The 22,387-nt window shown below is 37.7% G+C and overlaps 1 protein-coding gene across 1 annotated transcript in view; it reads right to left on the bottom strand.

The window, feature by feature from the left end:
* The window catches only part of akt1 (v-akt murine thymoma viral oncogene homolog 1), a 71,047-nt gene that overhangs the window by 36,959 nt on the left and 11,701 nt on the right, over positions 1 to 22,387 (bottom strand). Inside the window, exon 2 of the mRNA XM_006632453.3 lies at positions 21,738 to 21,896. Within this exon, the coding sequence (XP_006632516.2) occupies positions 21,738 to 21,783 (46 nt within the window). The 5' untranslated portion in view covers positions 21,784 to 21,896. The remainder of the gene's footprint in view (positions 1 to 21,737; positions 21,897 to 22,387) is intronic.

Raw genomic sequence — 22,387 nt, 5'->3', positions numbered from 1 at the left:
GAAACCATTCAATACCTTAACACAAGGAGAAAAGCTTATATTACAACCTAATTTTCACTGGGAGCCAGTGCATTTTATAGGTGACAGGAGTATATGCTGATATGCTGATCCAGAGTGTTTCTAGTTGGCACACAAGATGCAGAAAATACTGAAGCCTATTCAGTACTTAGAATAAGTACTTTTCACTGTAAATTACATTGGTTAATCCAATAAAGGCCTGGTTCTGGGAAAGTAAGATACAAACAATTGGATCACTTATTCATACCAACAACATTAATAATAAAAACTGTCTAAACTATTGTGAGATTCTGTACTGCTTAGTCATCACTTCAAAGTACAGGGAAATGAAATATCCTCTTTTACCTGGTAAACAAGTAAATCGTTATTTCACACATAAGACTACATTTCCTGATTTTACTTGCTGGTCCTAACTCACTATGTTTTTTAAACTGTGTTTACGCAGTCATTTCTAACTCTTATTAAATTTGTTCTAAAAAAACAAATGTTTTGTACTGCTTCATAACTCTGTGCATGCAAAACAGAGGCCTCAGTGTTTTAAATACGGGTTTTCAAAGATAGCATGCTTTCATTGGAGAATCTGAGGCTCTGCTGATTGACAGCGGCAAGAAATTCCTGTTTCCTGTTGAAATAGGCTCAAATACCACTGGCCCAGCAAGGTCTTCCATTGATGACATTCTGCCTTTATTGTTTGCCAATTCCGAAAGGTTTCCTAGGAATTAACAGTCTCTTCTCTAACTGTTATTACATTGGTGTACAAAAAAAGAAAATAAGTGGTTGACGTTATTATACAGATACTACTAATTGAAAATCAGACATACGGTATGTCTGAATTTCAATAAAGCCCATTTAACTGATTTTACTGTACAGTTTTGAAGGATAATCTAATGGTATTATTAAACTAAGAATATATGGTACAGACAGGAGGTCTGAATTTTCAACAGTCCTGCCTGCAAGTATTGAGCACATTTTGATATGCCTGAAATGCTGAGGACATTTCTGATAAGAACAGCTTAATTCTACAAAACAGGAAACAACAAGCTAGACAGCCTGACCAAACACTAGATAACATCAAAAGGAGAACTCTTTTTAGCACTCTAGATTTGTCTCTGCTTACTCATCTGTAGAGTTTCTAAATTAGAAATAGCAGAGCAAAAACACTTATCATCCCTCTCTCTTTTTGCAAGATAAATTTTCAAACTTCTCTATATCTTGGGCAAATCACTCTCCTGCAGAAATTTCTCTTTGGTATGCCTAACTACCATTAGACACATGTCTTGCACGTGTTGCACTCCAAAAACTGATTTTTGGTTAAAAAAAATATCTGTACTTCTGTGTTTTTAAAAAAGTACTGTAGTCAGTTAGGAATGTAATTAAACCATTGCCAATTCTACACTTATTTTAATGGTGTAGCAGCAACATTTTCATAGTTCATGTGAACCAACTAATTAGGAACCTATTCCTGCAACACTTTTAAACACAAAATCTTTTTTCAGTGTTTGACAGCGATTTACATTTGGGAGACTTTGATACATCTGATGCTTCAGGTAGCCCAGCAGTCAATAAACAACATCCAGCTAAATGCATAAGCCTGTTCACAAAATCCAGCTGCGGTGCTCCTACCTTTGTGAGTGTTAACTAACAACTTTAAATCAGCAAAATATAAAAATAAATAAAAAATAAAAAAATAGAAAATAAAAGAAACACAGGTAAAAACACCATGCAAGTACAAAGTGAAAGCACTGATAATACTTTATGTTTGTTACCTATAAGGTAATCACTTGTATTTCTGTTTTAAATTAAGTGTTTTTTTAATGAAAGATAACATCACAGAATTCCAGGTTCTCTTATTCCATGTTAGAGAAGAGAAAAGGGCAAGGTGACGGATGGATAGAGGGAAAAAAAGCCATCAAAGGTGGAAAGAAAAGAAAAGAAAACACCTCCCTCCTTTTCTGTATCAGGAGACTGAAGCACAGTAGTGGAGCTGTCTAGCCCTGATAGAGTGTCTTTACATCACAAACAGCTTCTGTTTCCTGGGATGCTCACTGGGCAGAGTGGAGAATAATGAACAGCAAGCCTTGCCAAACAAAAGAGAATTTATCTTTATTTGCCAACTGCTGCATGGCTTCACTATGGACGTAGTCACTATGCTTGTAGCACACCTCTCAAACCACACACAAACACACAGAATACCAAGAAATTCCAATACTAGGAGACCGGGTATCGACTTGTGCCATCCCACCATCTAACAAGTCCTGTGGACTTCTGGCTTTGAATGGGTTCATTGGGGTATCTGTATCTTTGTGAATGTGTTTCTGCCTGGAATTCAAATTTCTTTAGGAAAAATAAAAAAGAATCTCACTGGGAATTCATTACATGACTAATTTTTCAATAAGTTTTAAAATAAGACAGAAACAGGTTACAAGGACGTCTAAGCTTGTTGCATCTCAAAGGAGATAATAGTTGGAAGCAAGATAGAAAGACTGAATATTCTTGCTGCCGTCTGATTCATAGCATGTGTTTAACAACTTTGAAACCTGTGTCTCTAGTTTCTCTCAGTTGTAGCTTGTCAGAATCAAAGATCTATTTTTACCATTTATTCAGACAGCATTATGACCCTGTATGTTTAGACTAATTCCACGAGGGACATAATAAGGACAAAATGAGCCATGACTACTTTGCATCTGTACTGTTGCTTTTGTTTGCACAGCTTAAACTGGAAGTTTATATTCAGCCATCTGAATTCATTTGTGTTGCCACTTCACTGCAAAGGGCTGTAAATCTTCAAACCTCTCGCTTACTCTGAAACTATACAACATGAATTTAGAAAGCATGCACAGCTGTTTCTGAGATCTATATGCACGACATTTAAATTTGAGTATTCTAAGTAAATTGCAACTTTAATTGATTAACAAACATTAGCTTCACATCTTCTTTGCGTTAAATATTGGCAAAAGCAAAGCCCGGCGGAATTAAGTTGAAAATCCATTGTTGTACTTTTTGTGATAAAATTTACTCAACTAAAAGCAGTATTTTTTCAAAGTAAAACCAATTTTACCTTATGTTCAGAATGATAACTGAAGCTCTAAAAATGTATGCTTAGATTCTTAGTATGAAAAACAGTTTAAAATACACATTACATTAAATATAAGATGCATAACATGGAACATACACAAAAGAGATTAATTATATTCAAAGAAGAGGGGGAAAGTGATTGTTCTGGCAGCAACCTTGAGTTATACTCAAGTTGTCTTAGTTTCTAACACAATTTTGCCTAAAAAATCCAAAATAAATCACTGATCTCACAACTAAACCTACCAATTGCTCCCAATTTGGTTTCAATGATTCATTGGTAGGTAACTGATAAAATTGAAATAAGTCATTTTCATGGTTGATTTAACAGGAATACACACCATATATTCTTAATGTACACACTAGTACTGTTAGAATATGTATTTGAGCATATACATTAAGTCTCTTCTACAACACAATTAATTCAATTAAACTGCATTACAGCAAAGGGCTTTACCTTGAACATTTGCAGGGACAGATAAAACTATTATATTTATCAAGATTTGTTAAATATTTTGATCTCAATATTAGCATAGACTGAATATAAAATTGTCAAACCACATATTATGGCATTTCATTATTTTATACCTCTCTGCCCAGAACATGAACCATAAGCAACACAAACTATATTGTGCTATAAAACAGTCTTTTACATGTTCTAATTGAAACCATACCAAATTAGTTTTCTGTCTGAAGTTACTTAATATGAAATGTATATTTTCTCCCCGCTTAGTCAAATGAGAGTAGTTCAGAAATGAAAATAACAGAAATGACAAACTATGGCAAATGGAACTATGCCCTTATTCCCACCCTCTTCCAACATTCACACAGTCAACTAATGATCCCCAACAATCTGTAGGTGTGACAATATAAACCTCTGCAGTCTGAGAACACACTAAGTCCTTTCAGGACAGGCCAGAAAAGATAAACAGGCAGCACAAGTGAATGCATCTTCTGTGAAAAGTGACCTAAATGAACACGTGCTGGGAAGAAAAAAAAACCTCCCCACTCTATGTGTGCATGTTCATATAGCTTTTCAAATGTCCACATCAGCTCTTTAATAAACATATCATGTGAACAACCTCACAGTTCAGAAAGAACAAACTGTTGGGTTTGTGGCCCAAAAATGGACACTTAACATCCCGACTACCAGCAGCAGGATTTCCTGAGGGCTTATGCGTTTTGTTTGTGCTGTTCGGGGCCGGAGACAGGAGAGTGTGTGTGTGTGTGGCGGGGGGTTCTGTGGGAGGATTAGGAAATAAAAAAAAGCAGGGGGGCGTATCTTTTGTTGGCTTTCTTTGGACACCCCTCGTCCCCCCGGTCTATTCTGTGTCGTCTTCTTTTGCCTCCAGCCTGCAGCTGCGGCCAGCCTCCCTGTGCCCTGCATCTCAATAAGCCGCCTCAGCCTGCAGTCAAGAGTGCTCTCCAATGGAGAGGTCAGCGCTGACAGACTGCCACTCCAAAGGCTTCGTCCGGGCCTATGCTCTTTCCCTGACCATATAAGGCTGCCTGCCTCTCACAAGGGGCCAATTCACAGGCAAGGCAAAGCCGCTGAGGAGTTTTGTCTCCCCCCCCACCCTCCCTGCTTTTGTTTCTTTCTTTCTCATGCAGCTGGATGGTCCTCCACTGCTGAGTCTTTGGCACCACGATCAACAGGTTCGGGGAGAAACCATTGCGGCTCGAGTGTTTTTTTCCTGCTATTGCAGATTCTGCCACAACTGCTGCTGCCGCAAGGGAAAAAAAAAGTTTGTGTGTGTTGGGGGGTGGTGGGGAAGGTGGGGGGGGGGGGTGGTCTGGTGGTAGAAAAAAAAGCCTGCCTCGTTTTCTCACGCTCGTAAGACAGCCTTCTCTTCTTCTACCCGGCAAGTGACACCTGCTGATTACCATATCGCCGCTGTGGGAAGTTTTCTTTTTGCTGTTGCCTTTTTTTTGTAAACAGGCAGGCCCCTGGATTAGTTAACTGGGTTAATGCGCACAACAAACAAACAAACACACACACACAGACTCACTAACATAAAGGAACATGGACAGCACTCGTCCCCATCTCTGATCACACCTCGATCGGTCATGCGCGGGGGCTAGCAGGGTGTAAAACATACAATGTACTCAGCTATCGTAATAGGAAACAAATTGAAGGAATAAGAATAAGTACAATTAATCAGGGAATTTATAAAACTTCCATAAAGATCTCACTACATCAAAAATATTAAATACAAAAAAGATACTCATCATAAGAACACACACACCTATGGGAAAAACTGCTCAGACAGCAAAAAATACAAATGAGACTACAGCAAGGGAAACTTTTAAAACCAAGAACAGGAGGGACTGTTTCACGCAAATGGCTGTGTGGGGCTATGGAAGCAGCTACCCCTCTATACAATTGAAGCCAATATCAATATTAAAAATGAGTAGAAACTTGGTGTATATATATATAACTCAGTTGACAGAACGTAATCTTCAAAGAAAAGTCTAGCTCTCTACTAATTCTCAGTAAAAAATGAAAAAAAAACCTGACATAGCTGACAGCTGAACTACTAATGAGAAATAAACAATTTTCGATATAAAAGTACACCTCTCCCTTAAGAGAGCAATTATAGTTCTTGCGCCATGATGAGGGCTGTTGTGCAGTTTCCAGTGGTGTGGTCCCATTTCAGGTTGCTACGAGCACAGGTCTGGTATGGGAATAGCAGAAGATGAAAGAAGTGCCCAAAGCGACTTTTCTTCAGTCGTAAGCAGCTAAAAAAAAACACTTTGCTATGATTTCTGATGCTGTAAGTAGAGCCATTTCTGCAAAACCAGGAAGTCAAAAGACACTGTGCTAACCCACAAGTACGCCCAGAAGCCGCAAGCACTGCCAAACTTCACAGTTGTGGAGCGGGCTGTTCTTCCACACCAAAGTACCCACACAGCAGGCCTGCCGAGAGAGGAGACAACTGACAGAGATGCCCGTCACTGTCCTCCTGTTCCACTCCTATCCATTCCGCTCCCAACATCTGCTGCTGCACAATTTACTTTTTACACAACATTTAGCAGGATGCTGCTTCTTATTACCCAAACATGAGCTCCCTATAACATGAAGACATGAAGACACATGACAGAATGGCCTAAAAACAGGGAGTCTTGCTGTAGGAAACTCAATTTTGTTTTAAATATTCATATAGTATAAGTTTACAACTGAGCCTACATAAGGACCAGACTGTTCACCAGACTGTTTTTTTGAAGCACTGGTGCATGTTTTGAGCAAGCAGTTTCAATGAATGTGCATCACAGTGCTGACGCTTATTGAAATGCACCCTACTTTTGTTTTGGGGATCTCAGTCGGCTGTGAAATGCTTTACAAGGACCTGAATGAATTTCAAATGACTCAAAGTACTTTGCTAAACAGCTGGCTTTCTTAACCGTTCAGTTTCCAACTAGACAGAAACAGCTTGGGTCAGGGAAGGTATAACTCGGCAGTCTCTCTATCCCCAATACCTCTCCAGTTTTCAAATAAAAAAGTAGTGAAATTATTGCAGGGCTAGTCAAACATTACTAGAAAGTCTTTTATAAAGCTAAGAGATAAACTTACAACATAATGTTCTGGAAATAAATGTACACTGTACAAGGATAACTGTACTGATATGTAATCTAAAAAAATCAATGTACAACTGATTCAAGTATAAAGCATCTTTCACTGAAGAAGTTCAGATAACATTTGGGCAAACTTAAAATTATAGCCAATGTGTCACAGGAGAACAGAAAGACCTAAACCTTTCCCAGCCACTACTGAAGTGATACTTTCTATTAAACGCATTTGCAGACTCTACAAAGAAACTAGAATCATTACTGACATCATCAGCTGCGTCTGTGGAGAAGCCTAGTATTCAGTTTTTACAAAAATCAAAATTAGTTTATGGATGAATGCTAAAGATTACATTACTCTATACTGCAGATGGAATATGCAGATAAGGGGTATTTCAAATACAGTATAACATTATTGAGACACATTAGTCTAGAAGTCAACCTTTCATTCATGAAATTGCCCTTTTCTGGTAAGAGAAGAGATTCAGAGCTTATTCCACCCAGAATTTAAAATAAATCTAGAAGTTTTTTTTCAAAATTTAAACAAGTATTAGACTAGAAATAATTAAATATGACTACTTTTGCCTAGATGATATAACCTATCCATGTTTTATAGATTAATTTGTTGTTTATCCGAAGTAACTGACCTTTGTACTTATTTATGCAGCTGGACATTTTACAGAAGCAATCTGTGTGGTGTACTCAAGAGTATAACAGCAATGCCCCACCTGGGGTTTGAAATGACAACCTGCCAGGTGTGAATCTAGATGCATCATCACTATTACACTGTGTTATTAACTCTAAACAGTACTACTGTTTCGAAGACAAAAAAAGATAACTTCAGGCAATTCTAGAACCTACAACAGCATAAGTATGACCAACAGAAACCACAGAATGGGGTTGATTCACCATGAAAAAGGAGAGAAGAACATTGCCGAGTCTCTTATGTACAGGGGTTTAATATAATATATACTTATGCAGTCTGGGATCCTGTGGAGCTGTGTATGGGGGATGCTTGCATGCTGCTATACTACACTGGTATGACTTGAAACTCATTCTTTCAAATAAAAAAAACCTCCGACTCAAAACGCACAACAGCCGAGCCATGGACTGTACAGGGTTCTTTAAAAAACCCATTCGCTGACTTGTTGCCTCTGTTTAAAAGCAAGGAAAAGGCTCACTTTTTTTGGACAAGGATTCATAGATTCAGCACATTTCCTACCCGTTTTCCCCAAGAGACTGAAAGGCTGAAGTGAAAGAGCGTCTCTCATCCACAAAATGAAAAATCGTTACAATTGTGATGGAACAGAAGATGGGGAATTGGATTATGATGATTAGCAGATTCAAAGCTCTCCCTGCGGCCTTTGGGATCTCCCATCACAACATAATTTGCAAAACGCTACAAGGGGACAGACAGCAACCTGAGGTAATGCATTACTCTGCTCTCCTCCTCACTAATAGGTGATGTGTGATGAGCGTTCTGGCGCACTATGGCTGCCTTCACATCATCCAGGTGGATGCTGCACATTGGTGGTGGTGGAGGGGAGTCCCCATTACCTGTAAAGTGCTTTGAGTAGAGTGTCCAGAAAAGCGCTATATAACTATAAGCAATTATTATTATTAATGGGCACATGAAGAATACTGCAAAAAACCCTATCTTTAAAACTCACTTCTGCTTCAGGGAATAAAAAATGTTGGAGAAAAAGGCACAAAAGTTTGATTTCCCACTTCCATACAAAAGACAAGCAAACAGCATCTGTCACAGTAAGTGAGCAATAGCTCTAAATATATAACTTCAAGGTCAAAAGGGAACCCAATGGAAAACGTTCTAACGTCATAAAGTACACACAAATCTGTTACCTACATGTGATTTTTACATCATCACATTTGTAAAAGGATCATATAAAGGATTTTGCAGTATGAAAAGGCATCTTTTCTGAGGAACCATGGTCATGCGTGTTCTTGTGACAATAGAGCAGTCTGCATCATTTCTGCTCTGACCTGAACCGCGAGTCGGTGCCCACACAGCCTTCCTGCAGGAGTGACAGAAAATGTTCTACTGAATCGTCTGCATAGGAACACAATTGTAGTTGTTTAAACAGACTCCAGCGCATTCTTTATATATCATTCTGAACCACCGCTGTAGAGCACAATATTGCATTTATAGGAGGGCACAAAAGCATTTGAGCTAAGTGACATTTAGGGTTGTTGCCACAGGGTAGCCACATGTCCATTAAAACCTGACTGCAGGTTAATGGAAAGAAGCGAGAAAAAGAAGCAGAGGTAGAAAATACCCAGAAGAGTAACATGAAAAAAAAAAACTTACTGTAGGAGTAAGTATAAAGAGGATGTGGTATTAAAGGGACTGACCAGTTTATATTAAATATCCTTTTCCTTCATTTGGTAGCTGCCAAATCATTTTTTTCTTTATCCTCTACAAAGACAGCAAAACATTTCAGCTCCTCGAGGTTCAACAGCCTGATCTCTGAACTGAACTGATGTGTTTGTGTGAAGCAATTCATGTAACACACACCAAATTCGATTTTGTATCTGTTTTTGCAAAAGTAGTTACTGAGCTAATACGAGGTCTTTAACTAAGATAAGATTTTTCTATTAGGAAAGCTGTTCAAATGGGGGCACTGTGTGTTTTACCTGATAAACAATTGGAGGGTAGTTCTGATAAAGTTCAAGTGTCCACTCAATGTGAGAAGAACATAAACAGAAATTACCTTTTAGCTTTCTTGTGTTAAACCCTCATATCTGCAGTTCAAAGTCTCCTAAAGCCAGTCTAGCTAATTTACACACCTTAACAGCAGCCAAGTGAGGACTATGAAACTGCAGTGAACAGTTCTCACCACTAGGTGATAGTTACCACAGTTCACCACAGAGGGGTGGGGGAGCAACTGACACCCAGATAAGAAATCCTGCCTTGTAATATTTAAGTAACTCGCTTGGTAAACTAGCAAACATTGAAAGGTGCTAAAACAAATTACATCAGTGGCCGTTTCTGATCTTTTAAAAAAAACAGGCATCAAAAAAAGGAAAGACAGGTTGTTAAACTGCATGAAGCGGCACAATTCCAGCAAGCCTACCAGGGAAGGCAGGCTTTCCCACATGGCGCTGTGCTCGAGACCAGGAAATCAGCCCTGTGCAGCTGTGCTCTGTTAATACTGCCATCATTTCAGCCCAGACAGCCTTGTAATTAAGCACCGCCATCCACACTCCCCTTCCCCAATGGTTTCATACGACTGCCTTTGCTCCGTTTCAGAATCTGCAAACTCCGGCTCCCCGTGCTGTCACTACTTTAAATATGCAGCAGTTTTTCCTGTGCAGCAGCTCATCCTCCAGCATGATATTACACCTCAGCACAACACACTAATCCCCTTCCTGAACACATACTGAGAGGGGCAAGAGGTGGAACATCCACAGACAGTCTGTTCTCCTCTCTACTGCCAAGGCAGACGACTTGTTAAGAACATGGGCTGTTTTTTTTCCATTTAAAAGTGCAATCTCAGCTTGTGGCATTGTATATTATCTAACATGGTTTTACACACTCTTAGTATAGGAATGTAAAACAGTGTTTGTATCAGACAATTCAGAAAGCCCTCGCTTTAACGGACTTCCTTAAATGGAATTCAGATGAAATGGACAAAACCTGGTGGGGAGGGGGGGTAGGTCGGTTGTTCGCAAAAGGGGCGTTCCTGGTGCTCATTTGTGATCTGTCAATACACTGGCCAAACACATGAAATTGAATTTCAAATGCTGTGACAGATGGCTTTGGTGATTCTGTAAACATTACGGTTAAGTGAATCAAAGAACCTTCGGTGAAGCTTTGAGTGCATCCACCGAAGAGACAGAACCATTCCTTAAGAAACTGGGAAAAAATAATCCAGGATGAAAGCATAAGATTACCGCAACTACACAATGTTGATGAGAGTGGTCTCTTCTGGCGTTCTCTTCCAGAAAATACCCACAATCACACAGAGCTCACAATCACATGAGGTCCAGCAGCACGGTTTTTTGCAGGCGTGGCAGATCCATCCCAGTGGCTCCTCAGGTCCACCAATACATCTTTGTGTTACAAACACTAGAAATCCATTTAAAAAGGTTCTCGCAGCAAGCCTGTATTGCCAAACTCCACAGCACACATGCAAAGTGTGCGATTAATTAATTGCTTACACTTATATAGTGCTTTTCTGGGTAAAGTACAGATAACAACAAGAGAGATGTCATGGTATAAATAATGCTGAACTGAATGAATACATAACAAATGGTGCCAGTTAATATTCTGATGCCATTGAAAGAGAAGTCAATTTATTTCTGTAGGTCAAACAAAACAGCTTTGACCTAAAACTAGTTTTAGAACATAACTCTTAATGGACATACACACGATATAGGGGTATGATTACTGATAACAGAAGTTGTGCTACCATACAATGAAGTTGGGTTAGCCACCCTAAAAAATAAACACAGTGAATGAAACAGTGCATAAACCTAGTGTTAAACCAGCACTAAATTGGTATTTTTGTTTTTAGTGAGGCAGTACCACAGTTACTATGAATTTAAAAACAAATGAAATGCTATCTTGATATCTATTTTTAATTACACTTAGTTTTTCTTTTCAGATTTTTAAAAAGTCCTTAATGTTCATATATATATTGCCCTGAAAATAAAACAAGCAATATCAGTTAATAATTGATTATATTTAATATATATATATAGTTAAGCAGCATACCAAGATGTTGAAATATTAGTAACTAAAAAAGAAAAATAAGTGCTCAGTATTTGGCAAAAGAATTGTATTTTAATTTTACTGCATGGTTAAACAGCAATTTTAGCAATCTGTACCTGATTAACATTTCTGTATTTTTTTTTGCATCAGGGTCTGGATACTACAATCTAGTCATCTTATTTTGGTTACATCTTCTTCCAAAAAATGTTTCCTGTTATTAAAAAAAAACATAAATGTTCTCTGCACCATCTACACAATCCGAATATATGCCTGCTCATAAGGGCTGAATTGGATGGAACTGGTACAAAGTGAGGGTCTTCCTAGTTTCTTGAACGTTTAAGACTACAAAGGATGCTTTCATTTCTTTCTACTATAAAATTTAATTGTATTTTGATGGAGTTCCAGATAAAGCAGGTTTTGCAAGGCAAGAATAAGACAGAAGTGGGTTATCAGGCTTTGATATAATGACTGCGACTTGAGATCCTTTGCAATGAGTCCTTTTGGGGTATCGTCAGTTTCCATTAAATATGTCAGATGAAAAAAGCATCACACTGGCTGAAAAGTAATGTACACATCAACATTTTTGTGATTCCTGGCTTGTGTAGGAAGCAATCACAGAACTGATGAAATTACAAGGAACAAAGGGGAATCTACAACATTTGAAAAAGTGTTCTAAAAAGCTGCAGCTAAGTAGTAAAAAGAAGTAAATAGGAAAGTAGTGATTATAGAATGCTGATACAGTAGTGGATGCTTGGCTGTTGACTAACTGTTTTTAAAACACAAAAGACTTATAACTTGACAACCACTGCATTCTGTTCAGGCTTGCAAATGATTTATAAACAGTAGCTCCTCCATAAACTGTGCTTATTTCAGATCTTAGGGATTTGACAGTTGTCATTAGTCACTCTTGTCATCGTCTTGTCAGAGTTTCAAAAGCGAGGAAAGAATGAAGACCAAGGAAACCACTTTGTCATTCCATTTGAAACCTTACATGTTCATCTGATAGGAGGCATCAGCAGATGCACACTCAACAGAGAGACAATGACACAGCTTTTCTGTTGTTGAGTAACAGTTGCTAGTTAAATATTTATCCCAATTATTTGCAGCAAGGGTCTACTGGATTGCGTTTATCACATATAAATCGAGAAGAAAGTTCCATTTCATTCCTTTCTTATGCTGAAGCAATACCTCAATGACCATCAAGCATAAAAATGATGTGAGTTTAAGATCCCCTGTAATCAGAAGTCAAATTTGGATTATTACAGCAGCTTTACATTTGACTATAGGGCTGAAAAATAAAGCCACAGAAAATATTTGCACCCACCAGCAGAGGACAAGTTAAGAAAATAACCCTGTCCACTAGAGGGAGACAGCAGAGACTGCAATAATTGTTATTCATTTATTTCAAGTCATAAGCAGAGTCACCGCCAGCTCTGGCACAGCAATCAAACACTGGCACCTGCAATATTTCCCGAGCCACCTCTTCAGCTGATCCGCATTACCCAACAGGCAAAGAACCAAACTAGAGCCAATGCACTTCCATTGGGAAAGAAAATCCTCCCGTGCAGCCGTCAATCTCTGTGGCACTGCTTTTCTAACTCGGATGGAACACGGCTGCTCAGGGCACTGAGGCAGAGTAGTTTTAGTGCTCCCAAAGTTGGCTGCAACTAAATGAAAACTTGTTGGCTTTGGACAAAACACTTCTGTGAACCAATACTTGATCCTTAGGAGAGATGAAAAACTGCAGTTATTTTTCACCTTACACATTATTAGAAAAAATGCACTACATTTGTAAGAACAAGGTAAATGTAAAAACAAAAATATAAAAAGGTCAGATTGACGGTATGCCAAAAGTAAGAAAAATATACCTCATGGATTCATGCGTATACTGCATCATGGACTATACATAATTCATTCTTATGAATTTTGATGTGTTACTTGTAATGGCCTATCTAGGAGCTGGTGGCTAGAGTGAAGGGGAATTTGAGTTTGAGCTTTGTTTACTGTATTACTGGAAACACAATGCACTTCCTGTTTTTATATTTAATCACATTTACTGTTGTTGATTCACAGTAATATCACATTAGAAGCATTTGCAGTTAAGGTTTCCCAGCAATTTTTTCAAGATAGCTTTTGTAACACATTTAGAATTTGTCTAAATGTCTAAATTTGTTGCGGTTTATCTTTCAAAGACTGTGACTAAAAGGGGGAGGGAGACCTACAGCTCTAGCAATGTCTTATGAATGGAAGAATGGCTTATTCTGCTGGTGCCAATACACCTAGTCTGAAGGTAAAGAACAGACCTACTCTGCCACAAGAACCCCTACCTTTTTTAAGACTGTTGTGCCAAAGAAGTCACAAGTTCAGCAGAGAAAGAACAGAGTGGAGCACATTTGGGAATTACAGTTTTACCGGGGCAGGCTGATTCCCTGAGTTAAAGTAAAAGCAATGAATTTAATGGTATACTAGCAGCTATAAAAAATAAACTTGTATACATTTCCAAAATGTTTTAAAGTATTTTGAGCTGCTCTGTCAGGACAATGCTGAACAAGATGTTCAGTATCTGTAAGCTGTACCACAGAAAAACAGATATTGAGTAAATACAAAGACTGAGTGGGAAAAGTAAGCAGTATGGCTTCCCATTCTAAGGGCTCAAGCAGATTAATCACTATCATTTTAACAGTCCAAGGATCTTGTACTAATAGTTTTTAGGAAGCAAAACAGTTTAGTTAAGTAATAATAATAACAACAACAATAATAATTGCTTACACTTATATAGCGCTTTTCTGGACACTCCACTCAAAGCGCTTTACAGGTAATGGGGACTCCACCATCACCACCAATGTGCAGCATCCACCTGGATGATGGGACGGCAGCCATAGTGCGCCAGAACACTCACCACACACCAGCTATCAGTGGGGAGGAGAGCAGAATAATGAAGCCAATTCCAGTACTTCATATCGCTACATACCGACTAAAAGTAAGAAGCTTGAAACATCAGGCTGTTGCCACTGGGTGATGTAAGAGCCAGATCCTGATAAAAACTGAAATGGATCATACTTTTGTGACACACATGTCTGATGTAATTCCCAGAGAAAGCATGGTAACATTCATGGTAGAGTCAACCTTCTGGTGACTCCTGGGAAGACAAAATTCAGCAGGTCTTTTAAAGGTCACCTTTAAGTCATCAATTCCTAAAGTCTAGGAATAAATGTGAGTTTTCTGTCACTTTATCATGATAAATCCAATTAAGTGATGTCCAGTTGTGCTCTTTGGGAGCTGCAAGATACACTTGTTTTCATTTCAGACAATCTCTGAAATAATTAGCTGAACTGCTCCCGCGTTCAAGGGGTGAAAACGGAGTTCTTCCAAGTGGTTTGCAACTGATCTAGGATCAGGACTGGCCACCACCCCCTCTCCCGATTTTAATAATTAACATGTTAATTGTTAAACACCTGCCCACATTATGAGATGACTGTTGCTGGCTTTATTTGATTACAAATAAAAAAACTTCACACTGTATGCAATACAAAAAGAGCTAAGAAGGTATCACCAACAACAAAATATAGGCCAGAAAGTAAAACATTGACTAACAATCTGTACATGTGTAAATAGCAGGCATCATGAAATCAGATCTATCTGGAGAGTTTCAGGTCATCATCTAAGCAGAGTTCTTAGACATAGAACTGAAACCATATGGACGGTTTTTAAACGATTCCTTTTAAAGACCTGCAGATAACGTCAAAAGATGTTGATGCTTTTAAGAACTAAAGTATGAAAATGAAACGTCAATTTCAAATTCAGAGAAAAAACGTGTTGTTTCATGTCTGTGAAGGCCTATAAACATTTAGTAAGGTAAAGTTTTATTGACACCTTAACAACAGAGAGTACATTGGCTCAGTCCATTCATAGACGTTTCAAGACATACTATAATGACATTTTCTTCTAATGCTTGTCAGTTTCAACATTTAAACAGAATCAGAAGAAAATCAGCTAGAAGGGATTTTAAGCCACCAGAAAAAAAGATCATGGCCCTAATAGTAAATATGCAGCACCAACTGCAGTGTAGCACTAGAGTTACATACAATGTGACAATGATTTGACATTAAACCCATCTTGTCAAGAAGTCTTTTCAAAGAGAAGCTGGCTGATGCCCTAAAATCAAAAACATGGCTGTTCCGGGTGACATTTAGCCAGGCACAGCTGTTGGATCCTGACAGCATGCCAACTTGCATTCTTGAAGGGTTGTTTGTTGTGTGTTGTTTTTTAATTCATTTATTTATTTATTTATTTTTAGGTCAAGCAATATCTTAGAATTCTTTAAGAAAATGCAAAAACAGCCCCCCCCCCCTCACAAACTTAAATTCAGACCAGCTGTAAGAGCTATCAGACTACTGATGGGGTCAAAATTAAATATCCTTGCTTTCCATAAAAACTAAAATGAGTTTTGGGGAGATTCAATATATTCCAAATTATATATGAGTATCGTGGCTTTTAAAGTATCTCACTTTATCTCAGTTCAATATCCAATTTGATAGTTCAAAACTGCTTGATACCCCAAACAACATTCAACAGCTCCTGCCAGAGCCTGTCAACTGGTGTTCTGGTCCTGACCACGGCCATATGTGCAAAAAATCTTTTCACAAGGTCAACAACGTCAGTTTCTTTGATTCACAATGCTTGCTTTCAGAATATAAAAATATAGCATTACATAGGGTCCAGTTTTGAATTTTTAAAAACGGGACTCTAAATAACATAAAATGATCTAAATAATATATGAGGGCTAAAATTTTCATGTGCGAAGAATTTGATCCAAAATACATGTATATACTACATGCTATTCTACATGTTAGCCACTCTTGATAGGCAAGTACACAAGGTGTATTTCCTAAAGGTATAATTTACTTTAAAATTATGTTACTGTACAAAGAATAGAATGAACAAGTCCTAAAAGTAATGTTTATGTACATAATACTGAGACTATATAATTAAATTTGAACCACTCCTCTTTCAAGTCCAAAACCAACTATTCGAGCTTCAACTGCAGTTAAATACAGTACCTTAGTGGACAATGGAAAGATATGCAGGAACAGAGAAAGCACTCCTTCCTTCCTGTCTTATTTCCTTAAATATAAAACCTAAAGTGGAGGTTAGTAAGGTTTAGTATACAAAGAAGTGTAGGCCAGAGACTTCCTGTGGTCAAACACTTCTGAATGGTTTGTTCATGACGTAACCAGAAGTTTGAAAACAACAACAATTACAGTAACTCATGAACTTTATCACTTGCTTACTTGGAATCTGAAACGACATAGTGTATTTTCACTTTTCCTTTTAAGCGGAGACCTTTTTTATTGCCACCAGGACTGTCAACTCTGCCAACCAATTTAGACTTTTTTTCTCCAAAAGAAGGGCTTGTGCAGCCTCAGCCTACATCTGCCTGGAAGGATCCTGAAACACCTCACTGCCTCATCTAATTACATCTTCTCTCTTCTGAACAACTCGCCTACAGCATTCCAGACCTTAACCTCTGGCCTAAGATGCTCCCTGAATAATAAGATGAAGAAATAAAGTAGCCATTAAAGGCACTTGCTTGAAGATAGGGTTAAGTTCTATGGTTCAGACTCGGTCACTAGCTGGCTCTGTAATCAGGAATCCTCAAGCATCAGAGTACCATTGGCAGGGCACGGCTGGGGCAGGAAGGGTTTTAATTAGCAAGGGCTTTTGGCAAAATGATGATTCTTGCCCCTTTCTGAGCATCTGATGGCCAGCAGTGGTTAGGCACTGCAGGGTTCACAATGAGCCAAAACATGAATAGCACTGACAGGTGGGTGGTCAGAGAAGCTTGTCTGCTGGTACTCATTCCCCTTTTGTTGGTCCAGGGTCAGTTCTAGAAAGCCATTCATCCATTGATGAATACACATTAAATTCCACGTCTGACACCCATAACTGTTTTTTACCATGTATAAATTTTGATAAACGCTTTACAAAACCATACCTAGATGTCTCTTCTCACTTACAATATATCTTTAGCAAAGAACCAAGGAAACATAAGCTATAACTATTAAATCTATGGAGGAAATGCATTTTGTTGTCACCGATAGTCTTATCTGCCAAGAATAAAAGACCTTTTCAATCAAAGTCAGACGTTGTATAGTCCCGAAAAAAAGCTACATCTTCAAGGTTTAGGTAAACCAAATACTAGGTAAAGGAAAGCTTGAATCACTTACAACTTGAAGGCACCAGTTTAAATCCAGACTATTTTCTAATCACTTGGGAGTTCCTAGTTTCAGCTCTGAAACCAGAATTGCAGCTGAATTATTATTAATAATACAAGTTTACTGTTCTTCTGTGAGTGCAAGTTAAAACCTCCTGTCCTGAATAAACTGCATTAACTCCAACTGTAATAGGTTTGGATTTTAAGATCGTAATGCTTATAAACAAGACATCAAACATCTCACATGAAGACTTATGTTGTACTTTTGCTTTTAATGTACAGTTATTGTTTGTTTTTGTCTGTGTACTGTGATTTACCTACATTTCTTGTGCATTAAGTGTGAATATTTGTGATGCTTTGAATTTTTTAAAAGCACTTATAAATAAAATGCATGATTAAACTTGCAGTCAGAAGTCAAATTAAACCTTGAGAAATGTATGTCAGGCTTAATATTTCAGTATCTCTCAGAAACCAAACAAATGGCCTTTTGTCTTCAAAGATTGAATGTGCATTAGAGGCATTTTCATGAGTCTCCAAAACAATTTTCCTACGTCTGAATTTTTATGAAAGACCTTTTGGTAATGAATGGTATAATTCATTCATAAGAAGGTAGTTTTAGTTTATTCAAACATAACAGACATTTCCATGGGAAAAAGACCATTTGTATAGTAAAATTTATGAAACCCTAATTTGAGCCAGATTTTTCTACCATTATCATGATTAATGATCTACAGGTCAGACACAACCACACCAAATCATAATCCTACCAAGGAGTTATTTTAGGAAAGAATGCAATGTGTTTTATCTTTCAGGCAATAGGACTGTGATTGTACTGTAATGTAACAGCGAGTTCTGTTCATGAAACGTTTGCTGTTCACATCAAATGAAAACATAGCAAGATTTCTATTACAATAAGCGATGCCATAAAGATGCATTACATACTATCAAAGCTTGTAAGACTCATTTTCATACAAGACAAGAATTTTATCTGGTTGTAACTGATGTCATTGAATTCATTGGGTCATATTAAAAACTTGGTAGTTTTTTTTTCTGTTAACTGAAATGTCAGCAACAATAAACACTTCTTAACTGAGCATCAATGTAAGCTATATCTTCATCAAAAAGATAACTACCATAAGCCATATGGCATACTATCTGACTGTAGGGGATTTCTACATGCTTAGGGAACCTTTTTTAATTATACAATACAATGCCTAACCTCAAGATTGCTTGCATCCATGGTGATAATCATCATTCGCACAGCACTGAAGTAAAGTGGTCAACAAGTACAGCTGAGTAAAGTAAGGCCGACATAAAATTGCCTGCACTGTTTCTGGGAAATTAGTTCTGTGATCTCTTTCAGTGTTTTCAAGCAAATGAAAACTATAGGAACCACAAAATAGCAGCGTCAGAGGTAAAAGACTGAACATGAGGGAACACTGTCAAAGGCTACATAATTATTTATCCAAAGCTTGACAAGTATTTTTTGTCAAGCCCTAGTGTGTATTATTACTGTTACCCTGCACATGCAGAACACATCTAAATGACAAAATGCAAGCCTAACACCGAAAAGAACTAAAGCTAGATTATTAGATGCAGGTTGACACAAACTGATGTTATACTGTAGCAAAAAAGTCCCAAACCATACGTATTGGTCTGCTTCCATTGTTCAAACTACACTAGAATATTTCTATAAAAATGGCAAAATATGGTGCTTTCCCACTGCATATAATACATCCACTGTGAATTCAATTATGTGGCTTCTTTTGCCCAGAAATGTTAGTGACTAAATTCTGTGCCAAGCTGAACTGAAATGCCCTCATAAAATACCATTCTGATGTATCAATAGAGTAAGCAATGGCCGTGTATTGAATTGCACAGCTATATCCCCTTTCTTACAGCCTGGGCATCGACAGCATAATTCATCACGATTTATATTGTTTCCACATATTATCTTCTTCTTGAAAGTTTTTTTTTTTCCTTAAGTGATTTCATTCTACTGTAACGGACTAGCACAATCCAGGTTGAATCCTGCCTTGCGCCCAGTGCTTGCCAGGACAGGATCTGGCTCCCCCGTGACCCTGAATTCAATGAAGAGGATGGATGGATGGATTTCATTCTAATAAAATGTATGGACTGCATATACTTTACACAAAACTGCTGCAGAATGGCTTCCAGCAATTTTAGACACAACAGATAGGAATCCTAGATTATCTTAGAAATACATGGAATTTTCCAGTAAGAGTTAAAATGGTTGTGCAGCACTGTAACTTTATTTGTTAGGAGGTAACTCTGAACCTTAGGAAAAATGAAATGCCTGGAAACACAGCCTCATTATTAGCAACTAAAAGTTGGAATGTGTCCACCAGTAATTGAAAAAATACTGATGATGTGAAAATGGAGAATAAAATTGCGTTACAGACACCTTTTTCATAGAAATCATTCTGGAAATTACTTCTAACACCAACCAACGTTTTCAAGAGAACAACTTTTCTAAGATTTGTTTTAGTTTTAAGAAAATCATGGGAAGGCCTGGCTTCCAGCCCTGGGTTTCCATTAACTCTTGTTTAGAGTCTAGAGGCCTAGTTTATATCATTATGCTTCCAAGTTGCTGTTTTTGCATAGGCTTCTACTAGCCAAACTGTTCTGCTTCAGTTAAGACATTTCCAGAATGACACTTTGTCCATGGAGAAAGAAATGCTCTGGGATGTGTTTCACAGTGCATGTCAACAGGCAGGACCCTTCTTCAGTTTTCCATTAACCATTGGAGTGACTCCTTTTACAATGATTTCTTAGAGCCACCACCTACAATCCCCAACCAGTCCAACCCAGCTAATTCATCTTAGCCACCCATTCCTTTCATTCCAAGAATAGCTAAGTTACTTTTCTTCACTACCTTTAGGCAGAAAAGTCATTTTCAGAATGCTCCCACTTACTGAGATTACAGCAAACATAATGCAGGACCAAAAACAGTCTAACAGAAGTACTACAAGACAACTCTATCTTCAGGCCAAAAGAGAACCTCAATTAACATTAACTTAACAAACTCAGGTTTTGGGGCGTTTTCATGGCAATTTTTCTCAAATGGGGCTGAAGTCAGTACCCTGGATCACCGAGAGTCAAATGGAAACAAGTCACACAGCATAAACAGTTTGGAATTTAAAAGGGGAAGGCAACCATTAAATTAATAATCAGGTCATTTATATATATATATTAGAAACAAAATTAGGTGAGCAGCCATTTTTTGATTCTGCATGTCCTAGATGATGAAATTACAATGGACAACATTTTGCTCTTAGTAATCCCCCTTAATTTCCATCCATTTATATTGGTTTAAGTCATACAGATAATCACAAAACCAAAAAAAAGGTATAAAATCAAAGCAATTAGAACCAACAGAAAAACTCTAAGGCAGCAGAGCACGAAACAAATGGCATCTCTTCAAGCCTATTTTACATTACCTTATTTTTCTCATAAGTAATGAAGTAATGTACATATTTAAATATGCAGAAAATAAAAAGTAGGTCTAGGCTCACAGAGAAAAAAATATGCATTTTAAATTGGTTCTTTAAAGGGTGTATGAATTTCTTATAACATGAATATCCTTTCAAAATGTTGTCAACCATTCAACAGGTGTTTAGGGCCATCTGCACCAAAGACAGATTAATTCAGCACATAATGGTCAATTTCTATATTCTGCATTTCATCTAAGTGATGCACAAGTAGTTACAATTTTTTTTTCCAGCTTCTTAGCACTGTGATGTTGCAGTGTATGCAACACATTTACTGTCTGCTAAACAGTCAGTCAATGTCCTGCATTTCCACAATGTAACAGATTCACAACTACTTAGAAACAGTTCTCAGCTTAACAATGTGCAGTTTGTGTAACAAACCTACTCTCTGCTTCCTAGACATGCCAAACTCAGCATGATGGTTATTTTAAACAATCTCACACTCTACTCTACTTTTGTGAGAAGCTACTGTACATATCGAGTAAATCTCCTGAAAGCCCGAGTTACTTCCACGTGACTACAAAGTAATGTAGTAAAAAGTCTAGTTGAATGCAAAGGTTTATAAAAAGTTTAGTTTATTGTAAAACAAGTCAAAGTTCATGGAAAAGGACATAGAGGAAATTACCTCGTTTGTGAAGCCATCCCTCCTTCACAATCACAACCTCATTCATATTGGCCCACGGGGATAAGTGTTCAGACAGTCTTCTGGAAGACGCCTCTGTCCAATTCTGTTCTGTGCTCAAACCAAGGAGGAAACACTGGAGAAGCCTGTTCCTTTAGTAATCTATTGGATTAAACCACAAAAGGACAAAAATAAAAATTAACCCCAGGTTCAGGTCAAACATTTCCCTTCCATCCACATATTAACACCCAAGCAACCTTTTGCACTCCTTAGAGAAACAGTATAATGTAAGACTTATCCATAACTTGAAACAACCATCCGTGTTCACAATGTTTATTCTTAAAGCACAAAAGAAAAGTTGTTAATTTAGCCTTGCTAAAACAAATTATGGTGAACGGGATCACAAGAAACAAAAAAACACGACCTTCTCAAAACGCTTACCAAGGATTAAATGAAGTCTTTTGCAGTAGATGGAAATTAATTATGACAGCAGTGTAATAATTTGAACAGGCTTTCATCCAAGGAAATGATCGTTTTGGCTGATGATGACAATATCGATTTATTTTAAATAGTTGTAAATTAATTTAAATAATGGGGTACTGTTAAAATCCAACTGCGACTATAGAAAATTCTATGGAAACCTGTCCCCATCC

The sequence above is a fragment of the Lepisosteus oculatus genome, chromosome 8 (assembly GCF_040954835.1).
Source record: "Lepisosteus oculatus isolate fLepOcu1 chromosome 8, fLepOcu1.hap2, whole genome shotgun sequence".
Taxonomy (NCBI): domain Eukaryota; kingdom Metazoa; phylum Chordata; class Actinopteri; order Semionotiformes; family Lepisosteidae; genus Lepisosteus; species Lepisosteus oculatus.
Note: the sequence above shows the minus strand (reverse complement) of the source record. Positions and strands in the feature narration are given on the sequence as shown.